At 43.4% G+C, this 21,582-nt stretch overlaps 1 protein-coding gene across 3 annotated transcripts in view; it reads left to right on the top strand.

Annotated features, from left to right (window-relative positions):
* Syndig1 (synapse differentiation inducing 1) overlaps positions 1–21,582 on the top strand; it is a 150,544-nt gene that overhangs the window by 72,096 nt on the left and 56,866 nt on the right. For all 3 annotated transcript variants that reach the window (XM_041670111.1, XM_041670113.1, XM_041670112.1), the window contains one exon: positions 21,106–21,243. In XM_041670111.1, coding sequence (XP_041526045.1) covers positions 21,106–21,243 — 138 coding nt within the window. The remainder of the gene's footprint in view (positions 1–21,105; positions 21,244–21,582) is intronic.

Genomic DNA, 21,582 nt, shown 5'->3' with positions numbered 1-21,582 from the left:
GGAAGCTTAGGTTTAGGTGAGGGCTGGGAATCAAATGAAGCAATAGTCACATACTAGGAATTTGGTATTGGTGTGTGATCATTGCTTTATCTGATTGCCAGCCCTCACCTCAAACCTGAAGCTTCCAGGAGCATAGACAACATGAAGCCACTTCTCATTTCACACAAATAAGCTCAAGCAGGGAGATTACAGGGGCGCATAACAAAGCAATTCTACAAAACGTACAATGGGAGTTAAAGGCATGGAGTGAGCTGAAGTGCTTAGAGGCCACTGCAAGAGGACTTCCCTGACCTCCTGCTGTCAGCAGTGATGACCTGTAGCAAAAGACACATCACTGCTGGCTTGCTTGTTTCAATGTGCATCTGTTCAGACTTACACAGAACATTGTCTACACCTGCCCATGAGGTCTGGGCCTTTTCTTCATTGTGGCAAAAAGGGGGAGACAAGTGGGAGCCCACAGAGCACTGGCTCCATTCCAGACACTTTGCAGATTGTGACATATGATGCTCATGGCACTAGAAATAGGGAACACTAAAGTTTCACCCTAGATGAGGGATGGCTCATGCTAGAAGCGCTTCCACATCACACATCTGGCTTTGCTGGAGCCTTTGGAGCTAAGATAGAGCAGCTAACTCTAGGTTCTTGCCTCATGACCATGATGGTTTTATTATTTATTTATTTATTTATGTGCTGGAAGAGGGGCATACTATGGTAAACTTCTGTGTCAGCATTGTGCAGTGTCCCCAAACTGATCACAAAAAGACACATCTGGGATTGTCACTGGCCACTGCTTGGCTTCTGAGAACCCCCTAGCCTGGACCCTCTGAGACTTCTGTGTTTGTGTTTCCATTCAGAAACTTGTGGCTTGTGTGACTGCAACTGCAATGAAGATTTGTGCAGTCATTCATGCTCAGGACAGCAGAGAGTCTTCAACAGACAACTGAGAGAACCAAATAATAAGCATAAGACCAGCCAGTAACATACAGAATAGTTGACTCAAAGGATGCAAAACAAATTTAGAAAACGGTAGCATTTTCAAAATGTGAATTTCCTGGCTTCAGATATGAGGAATTAATTATGTGATCATGTGGTCAGGGGACCTTAGGCTGATTTGGGTAGGAGGATTTTGGAGGATTTGTTTGTTTGTTGTTTGTTTGTCTTTGTTTTTGTTTACATCATTGCGCTGACTAGAAACCTTTACAAAGAAAAGTGTGAACCTTAAAGAAGGGTAGTTGTAATGAACAACTTGTCTTTGTGTGCCCTGGGATGAGAGAGAAGGGGGATTCCACAGTGAAGGATGCTGTTAGCTGATGTAAATATGCTGGCGTGCTATCCACTCTCCTTTGACACTGCTATTTCTCTGTCCAAGTGGGATACTAGATTTGTCTCTCAAGTATGTAGATTCCTCTGTCCCATTGAGTCTTTCTTGAGAAAGATTTTTATTATTTTAATTTATTTCAGATTGCATTTTCAATTTGCTTTCTGGTGAGTCAATAGCAGTTTCTCTCCCTTTACTAACAAGATGTTGAATCTTTGTCATCATGTTCTCTTTTCTTCTTAAATATGGCTTCCTTTATTCTAGGCTTATGTTTTCAACAGCTGCACTGAGTCTTTCTTTTCTTACCAACTGCACAGCTGTGCCCACTCTCCAGACTGCTTTTCTTTGCCCTGGATATGGATCATGCTTTCTAGATTTTTTACTTGAAATGTGGGCTACTTAATCCTCTCTGTTTTTATTTATTTTTATTACTGGATTTGTTAGTGACTTGTCTGGACTAATGTGTACAATCTTTTTTTTCTTCTGTAGTATGTGGCCAATTCTACTACTCCCGTAGTGGTTTTGTTTGTTTTGTTTTTTTCTCTCTCTACTTCTCCCCTCTACCACTGGGATTTAGATCATTACTGGTTAGAAACCATGTCCAAATAATTCCAGCAGATGATGTTTTCAATGTACCCACAGATCCTGTGTTGCTGGGGATGTACCCAAGCATCTTTCAGTTTTCCCCAGATTCCACTGTTCACCTTGCTTCCTCTGCTTCATCCCTTGCTTTGTCCCAAGGTCAATGGGTCTCTCATTTCCAGGAATGCTCTATTAAATTTCTGACTAGATTCAATTTGACACTTGGCCCAAGACTACAGCCCTAGATTCCCCACTCTCCTAACCAGGCATGGGTGTCAACTTCTGCTTCTAGTATTTTGTGCTTCCTACAAGTAAAGCTTATAGTTTCTCTAGACAGCCCCATTCTCAAAGAAATGCTTCAGGGACCATGCTGAGAGAAGGCAAGGAGTAGCCCACAAGAATGGCAGGACCCCATCTGTTCTTATTTAATTCAATTGTTTTCCACAGATAAACATCTTTGGTGTGTTGATGGCCTTTGTTGAGCTTGAGAGCTCTGATCTGGCTGTTACTTTTTTTTTGAGTTTCTAGAGACAGGATTTGACTTCTTCTTCCATGCTTCCAAGAACTCTTGTGAAGACTTGCTGGAATGTTATGTGAACTTCTGGACATGGGTACCTCAGTATACCTCAGATGTGACAGATGAGGACAGAGGGTATTTAGATGTGAACAGACGGTATACTGGCTGTTTTTTCCTGCTAACTAACTAGAGATACCTAAGAAGAAGGAACTTCAGTTGAAGAATTTTCTCCACCCGTGAGCATGTCTGGGGGTCATTTTCTTGACTGCTGGTTAAAGTTGAAGGGCCCAGTCCACTGTAGGTGGTGCCATCCCTAGGCGGTATTTCTGGGCTGTATAAGAAAGGTCGGTAGCCAAGTAAGTCAGAGGGAGTCAGCTAGGAAGCAGCATTCTTCTGTGACTTCTGCTTCAGTTCCTGCCTCTGGGTTTCTTCCCTTGATGGTGGACTCTAACGCGCAGGGTATAATAAATACATCCATCTCTCTTTCTTCCCCAAGTTTGTTTTGGTTAGTATTCTTTTGTTTGTTTTGTTTTAGATTTATTTTAGGTGCATGGGTGTTTTACCGGCAGGTATATCTGTGCACCACTTACACACAATGCCTCTAGAAGACAGAAAGAAGGCACTGCATCTCCTTGAACTAAAGTTACAGACCTTCTTTTGCCAGTCACTGTGTGGGAGCTGGGAATCAAACTTGGGTCTCTCCAAGAACAACCGGTATGACCTTAGCTGCTAAGTCATCTCTCCAGCCCCTTGGTCAGTGATTTATTGTAGCAACAGAAATCAAACTAGAACAGATGGCTTATGGTTAGCCTGAGAATTTTTAATTATATTAATTATCTTTAAATAATATGACAAATCACTACATATGGTATTAGAAAATTAAGCTATTCATGTTTTTCCCTTGGGACAATCTACCCATGAAAATTGTATTTAGACACTTCTGTTTCTTTGGGATCTGTGTTAGGTCACAAACAAGGTAACTATTTTATGTCACTGTGGTCCCATGGGATTTTCTAGGGCTCTAGCTGCCCTTCCACCTTGTTCTATGAAAAAGCACTGTACAAGTAACTTTGACTCACCAAGAAATGAAGTTTACTTCAAAAAATGTATTTGCTGATCTAGACATAATACCAAATGCAATTTCCATATAAATTATTTTTATCTCTGTGTGTGTGTGAATGTGTGCGTGTGTGTTGTTCATCTTCCAAATGTTTTTGTTGTTTCCTTGTTTTGTTTGCTTTGTCTATATTTTCTGCTACATATGACATGCTAGCTAACCTACAAACTTCTGGGAATTCTTCTGTCTTAACCACATATCCTCCCATAGGAAAGGATGATTATAAATGCATTATCACGTCCAGCTATATGTGTATTCTGGTGATTCAAACTGAGGATCTCATACTTGCATGGCAAGTACTTTACCTATTAAGCCACGATCCCCATCCTTATCTACAGGGAAGTTATTTATATATATATATATTATAAATTATGTATAGTCATATATTATTTATATTATATGTTTTAAATAATATAAATCATATATAGTCATATATGTGACATATAGTATTATATAGTAGAATGACATTGATTATTTTAATTTGGGGTATAAAAATTCATTGAAATGTATAACAGGCATGCTTTTCAAATAACAATAACCAACAATCTTGTATCTATTATGTCTCAAGAAATCCACATATCCAGAAATGAGCCCAATCTGGACTATAGAAGGATTTCTAGTAGTTAGATTAAAAAAAAAAACCAGCATTTGTCATTTCTCAGTAACTTGTGAAATAAGTTTTGTGTACGTCCCCTACACTCACACCAAAGGAGTAATTTTCCTTACATCTATCAGAAGGGACACATGGTTCTCCAATTGACATTCACCCGAGGTGCCTATCAGCCTATCAGGATATTAAAGCCCATGCTGGTCTCCATGCTCCCTTTTATACATTTCAAAGCCCGTGATAGCATCCTAGCCCTTCTTATCTCCTCTGCCCTAAACTTCTTTCAGCTCCCTGGCTTCCCTTCCCCCAGCTACTCACCCTCTTTATATCCAACCCTGCTAGGCTACTAACCCTCCTTTTCTATTCTCTCTCTCTCTCTCTCTCTCTCTCTCTCTCTCTGTCTCTCCACCTATGCTGTTCCCTTGCTCTCTCACTATGCTCTGTTTCTATCTCTACTATTGAGTCCTGCTCTCCCACTTCCCTAGCCCTGGCCATGTCCAGTCTGCTGTCTTTTCTCTCTGGTCTCTTACAGATGCCTCTGGATATTTTTCTCTCTCTCATTCGCAATAAAATCCTTTCCAAATAATGGAGTGGTCATGTTGGCAATTGCTTTACTGCACCCCTTCGCCCCTTCACACTCTGTGTCACCATCTTCTCTATTTTTATCTTATACATGTCAGTAGAAGTGCTGAGGTGGTAACAAAGCCATTTGATGGGAAGGACAGACTTGTCCTATAGTATATTCTCTTGTCATAGAAATTCAGGGTCATTACTCATATTCCCCTGAAATGTACCCACAACTCGGCACTAAGCAAAGGCACAGGCAACAACCAAATTTGCTGGAGGCAGCAAAGGCTGTAACTGGAATGCGCAGTGTGCTGGTCAGCAGCCTTCGTGGTGACTACTGGGCCATTATCAGTCTCCTGAGTAGCTGAAGGTCTGTTATAGCTATGGAGCCAATAAACAGAATCATCACCAGAGAACAGAGCCTCCTGTCCCTGCAAGATGATCATTACTGTCACGAAATCTGCCCTTTCTGAGCCGCGTGCTTTTTAGCATGGAAATTGAAACAAATGGAGTTCGAATAACAATGAAAAAGGAAAGCCCGTAACTGACAGATCCTCTTTCATACTCAGTTTCGAACAAATACCAAAAGAATTCTCGTTCTAAATGAAAATGTGCTTATATTGTTTCCCCAATGTGACTAAAGTCTTCTTGTCTCAACACTCAAAAAGATCTAGGACAGATTGTGCTGCTTAGTTCCCGTTGTCAGCTTGACACAGACTAGAGTCACTTGGAAGAGAACTCTAATTGAAGAACTGCTTAGGTCAGGTTGACCTCGTTGGCCTGTGGGCATGTGTGTGGTGCAATGTGTTGACTACTGTTTGACATAGGAGGGCCCAACCCACTGTAGCTGATGCCGTCCCTAGTGCATTATCAGGGTTTTCTAGAGTAACAAATTGTGTATGTGAGTGTGTGTGTGTGTATACATATACATATATCGAGAGAGAAATACACACACACACATACAGAGAGAGAGAGAGAGACTTTGTTACAGGTTGTGCTCCAGCTAATCCAACAATGACTGCCTATAAATGAAGGTCTAAGAATCTAGTAGTTTTTCCGTCCATAAGGCTGAATTTCTCATTTGGTCTTCGGTGTACATCAGAATCCCAAAGAAGGAGCCTCTAATGGCAGTGAAGGAATAAACTCACCAGTGAGATGAAAGCAAACAGGCAAAGAGTAAAAGCTTCTTTCTTCCATATCTTATATAAGCTGCCAGCAGAAGGTGTGGCCTAGATTATAGGTGGGTCTTCCCACCTCAATGATCAGAAAGACAAAATACTGACAGTAATTGTGAGACTAGGATAAAAGATCATTCTTTGCATTCAAAGAAGTCATTGAATCTGGAAGCGTGTTGGCTAAAGAGGTGTGTGTGTGTGGGGGGGGGGGTATTTCAATGGGCAAAAACACTGCAAACGTAAGGACCAAAATCCACTTAAAAGCCAAGTGGGTGTGGAGCCCACCCATGATCCCAGCACCCAGGAGACAGGAGGTGATTCCTTTTGTGAAATAGCTAGCCAGACTAGCCAAAATGGCATAAGGATAAGTAAGAAAAAACATGCCTCGCCTATGAAAGAAGATACCCAGTGTCAACTTCCAGCCTCCAATTGCCTGGACCCACACACCTTTGAATATGTGCACAGGCACACATGCTACACATGTATATGTCTGCTAAAAAGGATGCCAAGAGCAGCTCCCTCAAGCTCCAGCTCCTATGAATTTGCTGTTAGAATCACTAGGTGCTGGAGACAAAAGCTGTCCTTATAGATAAAGACTAAACCCTCCGTGCTCAGGGGTCTTGCACTGCAGGCTCCATGACTAGTGTTTTCCTCAGAAATAAACACACCATTTGGGGACAGAAGGATGGGAGAAAGACACCCCCCCCCCATTGTGAAATGCATGCTGAGCAAAACTTTTCTGGGATCTCTTTAATGAGACCTGTTTTTACTTCCAAGTGGAGGCCTAAGGAATAGCAGGGAGCCTAGATAGTTTAGAAGCTGGAGTTTCCTATAGATCTCCCAAGAAAGGTGGGTTTTTTTTCTTTCTCTCTTTTCTCACAGAAAATGAAAAATAACATTGTTTCTCATGAACCAGTCACCAGGGAAATGTGAAACCGAGGGAGGAAAAGCGGCCACCATCTCATTAAGAAACCACATGCTCAAGACACGAAGTTCACGTTGTGGGTCGCTGGTGTTAATTGGAAAACATCCCCGGGGTCTGCAGCGGGTTTTCACACTGCACCTGAGGTGCACTTGGAAGCAGAGAGTCGGGGTACAGCAGGGCCATGTGTTAGACCACAAGTACTTAGGAATCCCACTGCTGCATAGGTGAGAGCCGCCAGGGCCTGTGTGGAGAGGCAGCACTGCCATGAAACCAATGGATTACAGGCAGCAAGGGAGCAGTCGGTGGAGTTCATTCAGAATCGTTGCACTATTGGGGATCTTAACGCCTCAAGTATGGTGATCCCTGTCCAGCTTTACTCTGTGGATTACAACACAGAGGATCGCACAGAGATTGCTGTTTCGGAAAGGCTGGAGGTACAGAGTCCAGGATGAGGCAGTTGACTATTATATACCAAAGGAAGGGAGAAAGGGGTGAAGTGGAGAGAAAGTGAAGGAGAGCAAGAGAGAAGGAGACTAGGAGGGAGGGGATCTACCAGAATCCTAGGCAAGTATCTGGCCCCAAGGACTTAGAAATTCATGGTGCGTCTTAGGTCAGAATCTGGTATGAACGTAGTAAGCACCTCCAGGTTCTGTGTGTGAAAAATTTAGTCCAAGCTTTGGTTCTGAAATACTGGCTGTAACAGGGTGTTTAAATCTGTTGCACAATGTTTCTCTGAGCTTGGAGAATTGTGGTGACCTGTCCATTTTAGATAGTTGATGTTTATGGCAGCTGCTAGAGGCAGGTGCTCTCATTTTGCTTCAAGGAATGACCAGGAAGCCATAAATGGGTTCATAAAAGGAACTCAACATGGCTCTTTCTTGGTTAGTACATTGAGCCATCTGTTGGTTGCAATTGTTTGCTGGTAACATCTAGCCCATCTGTCATTAGCATGGGCTAGGAGAACTATGAAACCCTTAGACTTCTAAGGCTTGGAGATCACAGGGTGCTGTCATTTTAGGGACTGACTATTGTCCCTCACAGTATAATTCCTTTGTCATACTTAGGGTCTGTCTACATGGTGAAAGACTGAAGTTGGGGTTATAAGACCCTGAGTTAAAGATGTTGGGGACTTCCAGGAGAGTTTTCACACACACAAACACACACACACCACATCTACCAAACAAATAAGAGACTCATGTTGCCCCAACAATCCCCTTGGGTGCTACAGCTATAGATCAAAGTCCCATCACAGGATTGACATGGATTAGATGTGGCCCCAACAGTTTAGGCTTCAAAAGCTTGATTGTTCAAGTGCTAACTAACATGAGAGGTGTTAAATGGCTCTCTTGGTTCCTGGTTTGAATCTCAAGAGAGGATTATCATAAAAGGACAAGGCCATCCCCCACCCATCTCTGGATTCCCACTTCACCATTGAAGTCCTCCTTACCATGAGCCCATCCTCCATGGCGTTATGTAGACAGGAGCCCTCACCAGAACTACTGTTTGAACTTGCATCCTCCAAAACCTCCTGTCTGTATAAAACCTCATGTATTTTCTCACAGAAATGAAAAGTGTAAGAAAAAAATGCCTATATTCCTGTAAGTACCTAGGATGTGCTTCCAGAGGTCACGGGCTAAGGGTAGTCACCGTGTTTGCTGTGCTAGTGAAGGCTGATGAAAAACAGCAGCAGAACTTCTTGCCATTCTCTTCAAGATGCTGTACTTCAGCATAAATATGCGATTAGAAGATAGCTGTGTCCCCACTGCTCACATTGCTCCCTGCCAAGGGGTCACCAGTCACCACCAGCAATGCCTGACAGACTGGAGTTGTCTGGGGTAACCAGAACTAGCTGTGGGAGTCCAGAAACTTGAGGGACACAGAAAAGCTTTTGTCTGCCAGCTAACCCATTTGTGGAATGCCTCACCTTTTGTCAGGGAGATGTGCCCACCTCCTATTACAACCAAGCATTGACAGCAATGTAGGCACAAAATAAAGCCAGAGTGGTCACTGTGCGGGGTGCAGGAATTTTGCAAGCTGACCACTGCCACCCTTCAGCCTTGGCTGTGAGTGTTCCACTAGAGAGGAATAAGGCTGTATGTGAAAGGAAGACAGTCATGTCCCATAGAGTGACAGATACCAAAGAAGACATTCCAACCACCACTTTTCTACCCTATCTATCTGCATATTAAATTCAAATATAGAATCAGTTATTAGATCTCTGCAGCCCTGAGGCATCATGGTGTCCTGGCCACAAGAACATCTCAGACCAAGGAAGTTGATGATTGACCCAAGGGTCTCACAGCTAGGAAAGAGCAAATCAAACGTTAAAGCCACTTCTCCCTTGCTTTGTATCTTAAGATCATGCTGATCCAAATGAGCTGAATCAGAACTAGAAGACCCAGCTTTCTATTGAAATCATTTTTAAACTACTTTAAAAACCGGCAAGTAAATCCTGAACCTCAGTGAAGGGTGTGTGCTGCAGAGTCGGGGAAATGGCCATGACTCACAGTACCGAGCATCTAGAAAGATGAGAAGAGAAGGCTGGGTGGAAAAGTGAGCATATGGGCAGACACACGATGAAGCCAATCGTGGCATCTGAATTGCAGCCACAGGAGGATTTGCTTTAGGATTCTTTTAGCCGTTGGTGGGTCTTATCGCCTCAGAATAGATGTTGGTACAGAACATAGCACAGGTAGTTTTCTTTTGACATTTGTCAACTAACCCATTCTAACCTGTTTTAAAACTATCATACACTGACGTTAGTGGTGTCTTTCACATTAAGGCTTAGACAGGTAGGCATATTTGTTCTTTTAGATAAGGCAATTTAGTAACTAAATATATAGGAATTCTATTCTTTTTTTTAATATTTATTTATTATGTATAATTTATTTATTTATTATGTATACAATATTCTGTCTGTATGCCTGAAGGCCAGAAGAGGGCGCCAGACCTCTTTACAGATGGTTGTGAGCCACCATGTGGTTGCTGGGAATTGAACTCAGGACCTTTGGAAGAGCAGGCAATGCTCTTAACCATTGAGCCATCTCTCCAGCCCTAGGAATTCTATTCTAAAAATATATAAGTCATCTCGCTTACATGTAAGGCATGTAATCATAAAACTTTGACGAAAGAAAGCATAGAAACTATCCGTTACCTAAGTATTAAATGGAAGAGTTTTAGATATGGTACCAAAAGTACAATGCAGATTAATGTATTTTAATTTCACAAAAGCCACTATCAAGTTGAAGTAAAAACCAAGCTGCAGAGTGGGTGAAAATACTAGAAGAAAGAAAACATCACATACCCAACAAAGACTTTGTATGACACTTTCTTCGTTTCTTTTCTAGTTGTGATAAAAAATACCCTTACAAAAGTAGTTTAGGGAATAAAGGGTTTATTTTACCTCAAGTTCCTGGTTACAGTTCCTCACAGCAGGAAATTCATAGTGGCCTGAGCCTAAGGGAGATGATCTTGTCACATCCATAACTGAGAACAGAAAGCCGTGAATGCGTGCGTGCTTGGGCTCAGCTTGATTCCTTCATTCTTACATTGATCAGATCCCCTGCCTAGGTAATGGTGCCACCCACAGCGGGCTGTGTCTTCACACCTCAGTTAATAGAAAATAGAATCAAGACAGACTCCTGCAGATATGCCAACTTTATCTAGACAACCCCTCACTAAGACTGTTCCAACGTGATTCTCGATTGTGTCAAGTTAACAATTAAACTATCTTAGCACAGTATGTATAAATTTCTCTGAACTCAAATGTAAGTAACCAGACAGTTCAGTCTAAAATGAGAAAAATCCAGTAGCATAAATAGATGGCAAATGGGTACACACGAAACATGTCCAACAGCATCAGCCATCTGGGAAGCACAGAGAAAATCATAAGTAAATATTATGACTTACCTATTAGAGTGACCAGAATCAGAAGGAAAGGAAGACAGACCACAATATCAAAAATCCCATAACCTGGCCCCACCGGATGCTGGTGAGGACGCAGAGTAAACAGCTCTGAAAATTACTGCAGGCTCAAAGACAGGAAGTGTCATGAAATCCCTGTTGAAGAAAACTTTATTAGGAGACTTACAACCTCATAGCCGTAACCAGCCACGATGAAGCCCACGATAGGCTGGGGGTGCCTTGCAAGAGTTAGAGCATTGCACTGAGGACAGCTTGGTGGGGTCTTGGATGGAGAGGGAGAGCCTTCAATTCTGCAAGACTCACAGCCCGCTGCAGCCACTCCCAATAACAGTTTGTTCCTTATGAAGTTAAACTAGCCCTGTCTAAGTGGTTTCTATATGTGCATGTTTGAGGAAATACGATCATACATCCACGTGAATTTCTGAACAAATCTATCCGTAATATTTACTTTGAATAATGTAAAAACAGAAGCAGTCAAACGTCTCCAGTGGAGGACTGGATAGACACATTGTGGTGCCTTTTTCCCATGGATTATTATACAGCAAGAGGGAAAGAGTGATACCTGGATGTCTCCTAGGAGTGTTACACTGACTGTAGAGGGCCTGTCTCACAAGATTATGTGCTGTGTGATCCCCTTTGTGTGACACTGTCCAAAGTCATCGCCGTAAGAGCAGACAATAGTTCAACGATGGTCCAGAGCTGAGACTGAGCACAGATGTGATCTGAAGAGGAAGAGGACACAGGCTCCTGGAAATGATGGACAGTTTCTATCTCTTGATTACTGGTAGTTATATAAACCCACGTGAGGACCTGAATCCACAGAAGCGTCACCACTGCCACCGAGGACACTAGAGAGCAGGTGGCTGCCGTCAGACTAGCACTGAGTCACAGGTACTGAGTCGATGTCACTGTGTTGGCTTTGATCATTGGACTGTGGTTATGTAAGGCATAAGTCAGGGCATGTGGGGACTCTGTTCTATCTTTGCCATTTCTACAGGAACTCTGTTCTATTTTTAAAATTTGTATGAGTGTCTAAAATTATTTCAAAGTGTATATATATATACATGTTATATTTCAAAGTGAATATATACTATTTCAAAGTATGTATATTTCTGTGTATTATTTCAAAGTACATACAATCTATATACTTTAAATAATTTATGCACACTCAAATGTATGTAAATATGGCAATTACTAATGAATTCTAATATTATTCTTTAGTCTTCAAATTCTAACTAAATAGACACCTTAAATAAATGCTTTCCTTTAAATCTCATAGTGTTTCAGAACACCTAAGAAAAATGTGAGTCAGAGAGTTGTTTAAAATGGCCGATACCCAATTAAACAGAACACACAGCCGTTTTGGTGAACACAAAGATTTGCTGTAATTGGCGCTTTCACAGAAGCAGCTGTTGGCTTAGAAAATAATTCTCTGGACAAAAGTGCCCACCTGCGCTATAGGTGCTTCTTGCATGCAGTATGTGTGGACCCTTGGTCAGCTGAGGATACGGGGCCAAGAGAGAAGATGGCTGGATCACATCTGGGTCTGCTGGAGGACAGGATCCTCCAGCTCCCATGTTTTGAGTTTTGGCTTCCTGCCTAGTTGCAAAGATGTAAATACCAAGTTCTAAAACTCTCCAGAGCTGGTGCTGCTGGCCGGTATCTGGAACATGGAGATGGTGAACTGGTATCACACTGCTCAGGTGGGGATCTGCTGCTTACCTGCTTTGGGCCAAGTGCAATGAGATCCTCATCCCAGATAAAGGGGCTGGCAACCTGGGCAGAAGACAGGGCTGGGTAAATGGTCTTGCAGCTGGAGGGACACTGTGGTATTCCTTTCCCAGAGCATTTGTGTCCATTGCAGGGACACAGAGAATACTACTGAGAAGATGCTAGCTGCGGATAAATGAGTTTCAGCTTCCCCAAGCTTGCCCTGAGTTCTAGAAGGGGCTGGCTTGCTGCTTGGCTGCTGCACCTCCCAGCCTGTAGTCCTTACCCTGCAGTTACAGTCTTGGTTTTCTGGCAAATTCCTTCTAGTTCACACTAGTGGAGCTGCTAGGCTACAGAGCTTGAGAATTCAACCAGCGTCCTGTGACTTAAACAACAAATTCTCTTCCAGATGAGCCAGCAGCTGTTTGCTTGGTGGCCCTGCACTGGGCGCACATTTGCTGTGTCCTTTGAGAAGCCATCCTGACCCCAAGGCCCTCCCCCTCTTTGGTTTGCTCGGCTCAAGCTCCTCTGTTGGAAGCATTTGATGTCTTATGTTCTTAAGGGCAGATGTGTGTACCAAATACCACGAAGTAGTTTCCCAGTGGAAACACAAAAAGGACAAACAGGATGAGAGCCAGATTGCAATGCTAAATACATTTTCATGTGTCATAAAAAGGAATTCAGTTTCTTCTTTTTTTCATTTTTTTCCAGTAACATCCACATCAGCATTTCCATTAAAGCACAATCAGAAGAAGAAAAAAATTGTATGCAATGCTTAATCCCCAAAGGAAAAGAATCCAATTTAAAGTGGAATTTTCCTACTGAAATAGAACATTTATGAGGAGACTTTTGACATTTTATGTTTAAGGTGATAGCAGACAAAAAGTTGCAATACTAATGCACAAGTTCTATTTTCTGTGCTCTTTGGAAGTAAGCTGCAGTTGTGATGTTTCTTTATTTACACTTAAATATAAGTAGAAAAAATATATTTACACACATGCAAATCCACGCATGCGTGTGTGCACATATATAATTATTAGGAAATTAACAGTTACAATACTCTTTCCTAATCTATGAAATGCATTCCTTTTTCTTCTTTCTTTCTTTCTTTCTTTCTTTCATTTCTCCCTGTATTGCTTGTGCAGCAAAGGAAAGAAATTTAGATCCAGTTCCCACACTGCATACATTGTCATAACACTGCTATCTTCTTTAGTGTGGAAGAGTCCTGCTGTCTGTTCCTGTTGGTCATGACCTTGACTTTTTAAGAGTATGTGTCAGTTACATTGAAGGCCAGCTGTAAGTTCAGGCTTGTCTGATTGACTCTATATAATTAATCTTAAGCTACACAAATGGTACCATGTCTCCCAGTCTGACCAGTCAGGATGATGATAGCATCTACTTGCCTTTTACCAGTCTGGGTAGCTCTGATTTCTTCCTTTGGTGCCTGCCAAATTTCTCACTGAGCACAGGACTACGTTGCTTGGTAATCCCTGAGTGATTTGCAGGGAGGTGCTCATGTTAGCACCTTTTGACAAATGCCCAGCACCTGTGATCCCTGTGATATTTGTGAATAGACTTGTATATGATGTGTGTAGTACACAGCAACATACATGTTCTGTCACACACTTGATAACTAGATGTATCTTATAAAAGACACTATTAGGAAATTTCATTGTGCAAACATCATAAATTGGAGTGACATAAACTAAGATGGCTCTGATGTCACTTGGAATGATATTCTGTGTGACCATCATTGTATATAGAGTCCGTCACCGAGGGAAGTGTCATGAGTTACAAGCTTGTGTGCTTTTCTATCTCTCTACGGATATGGTATTTATTAATATTCACTTCTGGTCTCATCTATCATTTTCTTACAAGCTTCATTATGTTCTCCTGTAGGGCCACAGCACAGTTTATTTTACCACCTGTCCTGTGGCTCTTCTTTCAAAACTGGAACACTCCTTCCTGAAGTGAGGATAGAGGAACATATGACTCAGGAGCTGCTCACAGAACTTAAAAGACTCAGGAAGCAAAGACAGTCACAGAGCCTCTGGCCAAGGTCATATAAGCAATACCAACTGCTGGTGAGAGAGACACTCCAGCCAACAGATCTGTCTGTAGACTGTACAGGGAGCCCCAGAGGTGCAGCCTTGTGAGTCATGATCCATTCAGAGTGGGCTTTTGGTTTATTCAGCTGCCTGTGTGCTTCCCCATGCTCCTGTTAGTAACTACTCCAATGAGCCCATTGGTTCACCAAGCTAGAGTTGGGTACAGTCAGTTCTTTGGTCTGCCATTTGCCTTTCTGACATGTAAACATTTGCTTATGTCTGTCTAGGAAGAGTCATTCAACAACACCCTTCATGGAATGAACATTCAAGTTTAGCTGTTGCCAATATTTTGCAGCTACTCATAACATTGCAGTATGCTCCTGCATCTTACGTTTCTGTTGTGTAATCTTCCAGATCAATTCCTAGGACTGGGATTGTGAGACCAGAGACTAAAATCCATGTTGTTGTTATATCCTGACAGCTTTGCTTCCTAAAGGTCTCACTGACTAGCATCCTGTCCCCATTCCCGTACAGTCTCACCAACCATACAGCTGCTCAGCCAGCCTTCAGGCTGGACTTGTTCAAGTTTGGTGATGTGGTGGGGTCTGAAGTGAAAGCTTCAGCCTGTGCAAGAACAGAGCCTGTTCTCTTAAGGTCCCTCACCAAGGAAGAGGAAGTGAAATGTCACAGGGAAGTGTGTTCAAGGTTGACTGATATCACCAGGCTAGACTAAGAGACATTGACCATCTTGTAATTCAGGCTTAGGGCCTGAGAACCTTATTGGACAAGCAGCATCTGGAAGAACAATGGAGCTAATTAATATAGAATGTGACAGTGGTTGGCCACTTGCCTTGCCTATAGCTATTCTCTGTTCTTGACTTTGCTTTCAGAAAGGGAACATTTTCAGGAGGGGTGAGGAACAGGGTCCCTGCCTATATGACAGGGTATTTTTCCAACTTTCCTTGTAAAACCAGTTAAAAATAATAAAGGACAGATTAAGCTCTAAGTTCCCCAAACATAACAAACTAGAGTTTGAAATCTGAAATAGGCACTTGTCTTAGAAAATATGCATGTGGTCACTACATGCTATGAAGAATCGCCTGTATGAATGATGCAGGTCTATCTGCTAACTGTGTCAACTGTTGACAGCTTGGCCTGTAGCTGCGAGACCAACCCTCTGAGTATTTCCCTATTACTTAAGTTGATGTAGGGTATGCCTAGTTTTCTCATGCAGTAGGGTATGGCTGGCTGGTGGCATGGGCTAGATGCAGGCTTTCCTCCATCCACCTCATGCTATGTACCCTCTTACTGTCCACAGTCCTAAGCCCACGCTGACCCATGGCCTTTGCGTGCGCTGATTCCTCTGCATGTAGATCCTTCACTAAGTCGGGAATCATCAAACTGAAGTCTCATTTTCTTCCTAAAGCCTGATGTTTGTTGTGTATGTTTAGTATTTCCCAAAGACCATGTGTTAAATGCTTGATTCCCATTCTGGCAGTATTGTGTGATGGTGGGACCTAGCAGGAAGCCCGTAGTGGGTGTGTCTTTAAAGAAGACAATGGGACCTGGTTCATGTTAGACTGAGCTACATCCTCAACCTGCTGCAGGTTTACTTTGCTTCTGCCTAACCACCTCATGATACACTTTCAATCTGTGGGGAACCTAGGGCCAAACAGGAGAAACTAAACACATACTCCTAAGATACACCCAAGATGGTTTATGTATTGTTTAGGATGATTGTACTCATGTCCTGAAATGGGCCTTCCTTGTGTCCTGTGTTTGTGAGACCCCAGATCTCTGAGCCATGCAGGTACCACACAATAAGGCTAGACAGGATGCCATGGATTTTAATGTCACCCGATTTTGAGTAAAGCAGGGAACATGGACCTTATCTGAGCTTCGTTTCTATTGATGCAAAAAACGCCATGACCAAAAGCCAGAGGGAAGAGTTTATTTCATCTTTTATTTCATAAACTCCAGACCACCAGGCAGGACCTCACGGTAGGAACTGAAAGAGAGGCCATGGAAGAAAGCTGCTTACTAGCTTCTTCCCCAGGACTCAGTCGACTTGGTTTTTATACAGCCCAAGTCCACCTTTCCAGAGGTGGCACCACCCGCAGTGATGGGAACCTCCCCACATCGTCATTAATCAAGAAAATTCTCTGCAGATTTGCCTGCAGGCCACTTTGGTGGAGTCATTTCTCAGCTGAAGTTGATGTTTCTGTTGACTAAGGCCTCAGGGGAGTTCTCTATCCAGCAAAGGTTCACTGAGTCCTCTCTGTGCCAGGGATGTGTGTCTCTGCCTGCCAGGAGCTCAGACCAAGTCAGTTGGTAGACAGCAACATGGCTGAAAATTTCTGGGTAGGTGAAGATTCTGCCAAGGAAGGTTGAGACAGTCTGTCCAGTGTCAGGGAGTCCCTGGTGATGCAGGTACATGAGAGAAGTGTGCAGATAGATAGGGAGAGAGAGAGAGAGAGAGAGAGAGAGAGAGAGAGAGAGAGACTGAACACTGTGGCTTCTGAGTAACAGAATGTGTAGTGGGTCCCCGGAGCCAGCTCTTGGTTGTATCTAATTCTAAGTGATTGAGGTTTGCATAGGTCTGCGTGGCTAGCAGCTGATGGCTTAGCATAATGAACCCAGCCAGAGTGCCTCCTAGGACCAAATGGTGACCTTCCTGCCCAGATGACAGGGTGGAGGAAGAAGGATGACTCCAGGACCCCACACTGGTGGTGACACCTGGAGGGGGTTCAAGTAACAGAGCTAAATCAAAGTTTGCTCCCTGGAAACAATCAGTAGTACTTGCTTGCATTGCTGCAGTCGGTGTGGAACTCGGGGAAGATCAACTACAAAGCCTGACCTTGAGACTATTTAACAATAAAACAAATAAATAAAATGAGACTTGAAACCCACAGCCCAGTGGGGAGATATGTCACTCAGGGGAGCAACCAATCAGCGGGCACAGGCTGCAGGGCCAGCAGTCCACTTGCCTCTGCCTTGCTTCCTACAGCTCGCAAGGAGACATCTCATGAATCCTGAACTTCTGTGAGTGGTTCCCATCTGCTGCAGATGTTCCAGACAGTGACCTAGGAAAGGGATTTTAAAGACAGCTGCCCTACAAGCCGAGTCTCCTCTGCATGGGCGGCGCATATTGCATCTCCTTGGCAAAGGAATCTGCATGTCTCTTGGGCCAGCTATATCTCCTCTCCCCATGTAGTGGCTCTCTGCCCGTGACCACTTAAACCCATCAGGTTCCTGGAGCAAAGGAAGGATTACAAGCCAGGATGTTCTTATCGTCTCTGTAATTTTTCTTGAATTTTGAAAATCCATTTTAATCAAGCTGATTAATTATTTTGGTGTCAGGCAAGAACAACTCTGTAACTTCTGTGTGTGGTTCAATTAAGAAGCAGCAAAGTATGTATTGTTCTGAAACCCATTTCTCCACAGCACAGGGAGAGTGATGTGATTCTTCAGAGATGGGAGAGCCAGCCCCTACAGTGCTAGCATGCTTGGGGTGCTGTGGAGGAGCAGATTTTATCCTGTCTATATGGGAAAATTTCAAAATCTCTGTGGCTACTGCCATGCCTACACAACCATCTTGGCACACACTAATTAAGAAGCAAGATAATCAGAGTCCCTGGTGACCAAAGTGAAGGAGCATCTAGACGTAGGTGAAACAAAACAGTTTTCTGTGCAGCTGGCTATGAGTTCAAGCATAGCACGAAGCCTGGAATAAACAGTGCGGAGCTGGCTAAGCAGGGTGATTGGCAAGAATGTCAACCTCTCCTGGCCACTGCTTTGCCCATTATAAAACAGAAATGGCAATAAAAGTTCAATTATTTCTAGAGTCCTTATGAGACACAATGACCTCAGGAGTACAGAACTCTTTGTAAACTAAAAGCCAAAACCTGAAAACTAAGAATCCAAACAAACAGGCACAGATTTGTTGCCCATGAGCCAAAACCTCCACTCTGGTCAGGGCAACTTTGGTCTGTAGCTTAAGAAGGTGAAGGTCTGGAGAAAGAAGATGGATGACCTTTGACTTCCAAGAGTGCTCTTTAGACCCTGGTGGACTTGCCACAGGCCAAACTCTAAGGCACTTCCTGCAGAGATGGCCCTCCAGCAGGACAGTCAACATGCAGCTGTGGCTGTAAACCTCCTCTCTACGTCACTAGTCTTCAGCAGGAAATAGAGCTAAAGGTGACAGGTCTGTATGTGAAGAGGCACTGTGTGACAACATTCAGGCTGAGCACAGCGCCTCCTTCATCCTGATAGGTGATTCCATGCTATGCAAGGCCTGGGCAGTGCAGTCCCTGGATCTTGCATGAATTATGCTTCCCTGCTGGCTGTGTTGATTTCCATCTCAGATAGCCATAATGATAGTAATTTTCATTTTCCTTTACTGTTCTGAAGACCATATGGGAGATGTGTACGGAATAAAATGAAGTGAAATTCCACAGATGTAGTTCCGTAGAAGGGACACTGTACAATCCCAGACACATGGAAGGGATGCAGTACCAGGCAGAAGACTCATACCTGGGCAGAGAGCAACAATGACCAGCAGGACAGGGCCATAATAGGGAGCTGGCCTTATAGCCTCTAGAGATGACTTTTGCTCTTGGGAGTGAAGCATGGGACCCCTGCCCCTCAGGTCTGCCTGTGTGTGGTGGGGAGAACCAGCCCTCAGTGGGCAGTGGGTCATCAACTTCTTCTTCACCCGAAGAAATCCTTGTTTATTATGTGAGTGATCCCAACATCCTGTGCTTGTTTTCTCTACACAGAAACCAAGTTTTCACTCAGAGTCCCTGACCTCTCAATGCAATGCTGTGTGGTCTGCCTGGCGGCTGGGGCTTCCGGCAGTTTTATGTGTTAAATTATGAACAGCATCATTTTCATTTTGGGGATTTTTGCATCTGTGTATGCTGCTGGGGGGTGGGGTGGGTGGTGGCTAGCCTGGTGTGGCAGGTGTCGAGTGGAATCACCCCACAGTCATGCACCATAGTACGTTGTCAAGCTTCTCTCTCCCGGCTGGGGCGGGAGCTGAATGATAATGAGCCCTTTGAAGAGGAGATGCTCTGGTTCTTTTTTGTTTTTAGAAACAGTGTCTGGAGCAAGCTAGGGCTTCATCTTTGTGTGAGATAAACAGTTGGAGGAGGCAGCCTTGTTTTTTGATGAGTCGGCACGAAGGGCATGTGCTCTGATGAGATAAAATCCTCCGGGAGTGGAACGAGCCAAGGGTGTCCATCCAAGATCTGGGAAGCAAGCATGCACGAGGTAGCTAGGCAGTGGTTATCCCAAAGTCTTGGGATCATTCCCGCTGATATTCCCAGCCCACCCACCAAACCACCTACATCAGATTCCCAGACATTCTCACCACGTCTGTGAGAGTCCCATGTATCACAGGGAAAAGACAGCTGCATTTACAGGCAGCTGCTCCCAGAACAGCTGTCACATCCGCACGATGGAGGCTGCACATCTGGGTAGAACTCTTATATCCTGACTCAGATCAGCATCAAAGGAAACTTGAGCATACCTAGAGACAGCATCCTCCCTCTGTCCACACTAGCCCCACCATGTGCTGAGCACAAAAAGCAAGATACATTATCTTTCCATGAACTAAGTTCATCCAATTCTAAATCTTCTATTATTTATTACCATTTAGGGATGCAGAGCAAGAGAAAGCCAATAGAGGTTGAGAATCATTAAGACATAATGAAGACTTTCAAAGACAGTTCCTAATGAAAAGCAGAATTTTTCAAAAATTAAAAAAAGCAGTCTCCCAATTGTATTTCAGTTTAAAATATATAATGATGCTCTGAGTCTTTTGAAGTTGTCCAGCCTGTAATATGTGCTTATGCTGGCTGTTGCATTAAAAGCTAAATTTATGCTATGCTATACTTAGGAGGTAAAATGTTTGCTGTCTTGTGTAGAATTTTTTAATTGGAGAAAATAAATTCTAAAATGTACAAAATAGCAATCACTAAAATGTACGATGCATTTATTATTTTATGAATGTGAATATACATACAATTAAATGTCTGCAAAGTTTTGGATATTTATGAGTAAAATATAAGCAAAATCTTCCTGAAAAAAAAAAAGCAAGATACAGGTAGGTCATGTCTCCTAGAAGTCCCCAAAGCCACCATCTTTATCCCTATCACCCCACACCAGGATCCTAAAGATCTCTGAAATATGATTTTCCTCACTGGCCTCCCAATAAACCCACTATAAGTCTAAGCAATCCTCTATGTCAGAATTCATTTAATGCCTGAAGAAATCAATGATAAACTAAAACAAAACAGCAACAACAAAAGCAAAGCTCTAAGTTGAATCATGGTGAGCTGAGGACCTCTTGTATCACAATTCTTTTCTGAAGCATTTGCCTACTGTGTAGTTGTGGACAAGGTTTGGACTGGGAAGGCCTTTAGCTTTCCTGATCTTGGCCAGTTTTCCCACTGCTACCCAGCTTGTTCGAGGCTCACACTTGCTGGTGATCATGCTAACAAGAATAACAGCAAGGGCAGCTAGAGCAGCAGCCAGGCAGGACCTGCTCCAGCCAGGTGGCGTTCCGTTACTCCTTGACTGAACTCCCTCCCGTCCTTCCCCTTGTCTCTGCAGAGCGACTACTCCAGTGACACAGAGAGTGAGGACAACTTCCTCATGATGCCCCCTCGGGACCACCTGGGGCTCAGCGTCTTCTCCATGCTCTGCTGCTTCTGGCCTTTGGGCATTGCGGCCTTCTACTTATCCCATGAGGTAAGGCCTCTAGTAGCTGGGTATACACACTACAGGGTGATGTTCACACAAACACACCATGACCAAGGATAGCCAAGGAAGCCTGGCCATTGTCTGCCATGAAGGGTGTCGTCAAGCAAGGTTGTTAGGTGGCCTTACTTCCTGGTCAGTCTGCTTTGTCCTTGTAGAGGTGATACTGGCTTCAGAAACAGAACTGATGACCGAAGCAGGCATCCACCTATCAGAGGACAGATGGCCTTTGGAGGCTTGACCTTAAAATGAGACTTGGTGTGTCATTTGTAGGGAAACATCTGGTCCAGGTTAGAGATACCTTTATAAACAGTGAACCTAGCCAGAAAG

This window comes from Microtus oregoni, unplaced genomic scaffold (genome assembly GCF_018167655.1).
Source record: "Microtus oregoni isolate MIOR12 unplaced genomic scaffold, Mior012 000020F_ref0000438, whole genome shotgun sequence".
Taxonomy (NCBI): domain Eukaryota; kingdom Metazoa; phylum Chordata; class Mammalia; order Rodentia; family Cricetidae; genus Microtus; species Microtus oregoni.
Note: the sequence above shows the minus strand (reverse complement) of the source record. Positions and strands in the feature narration are given on the sequence as shown.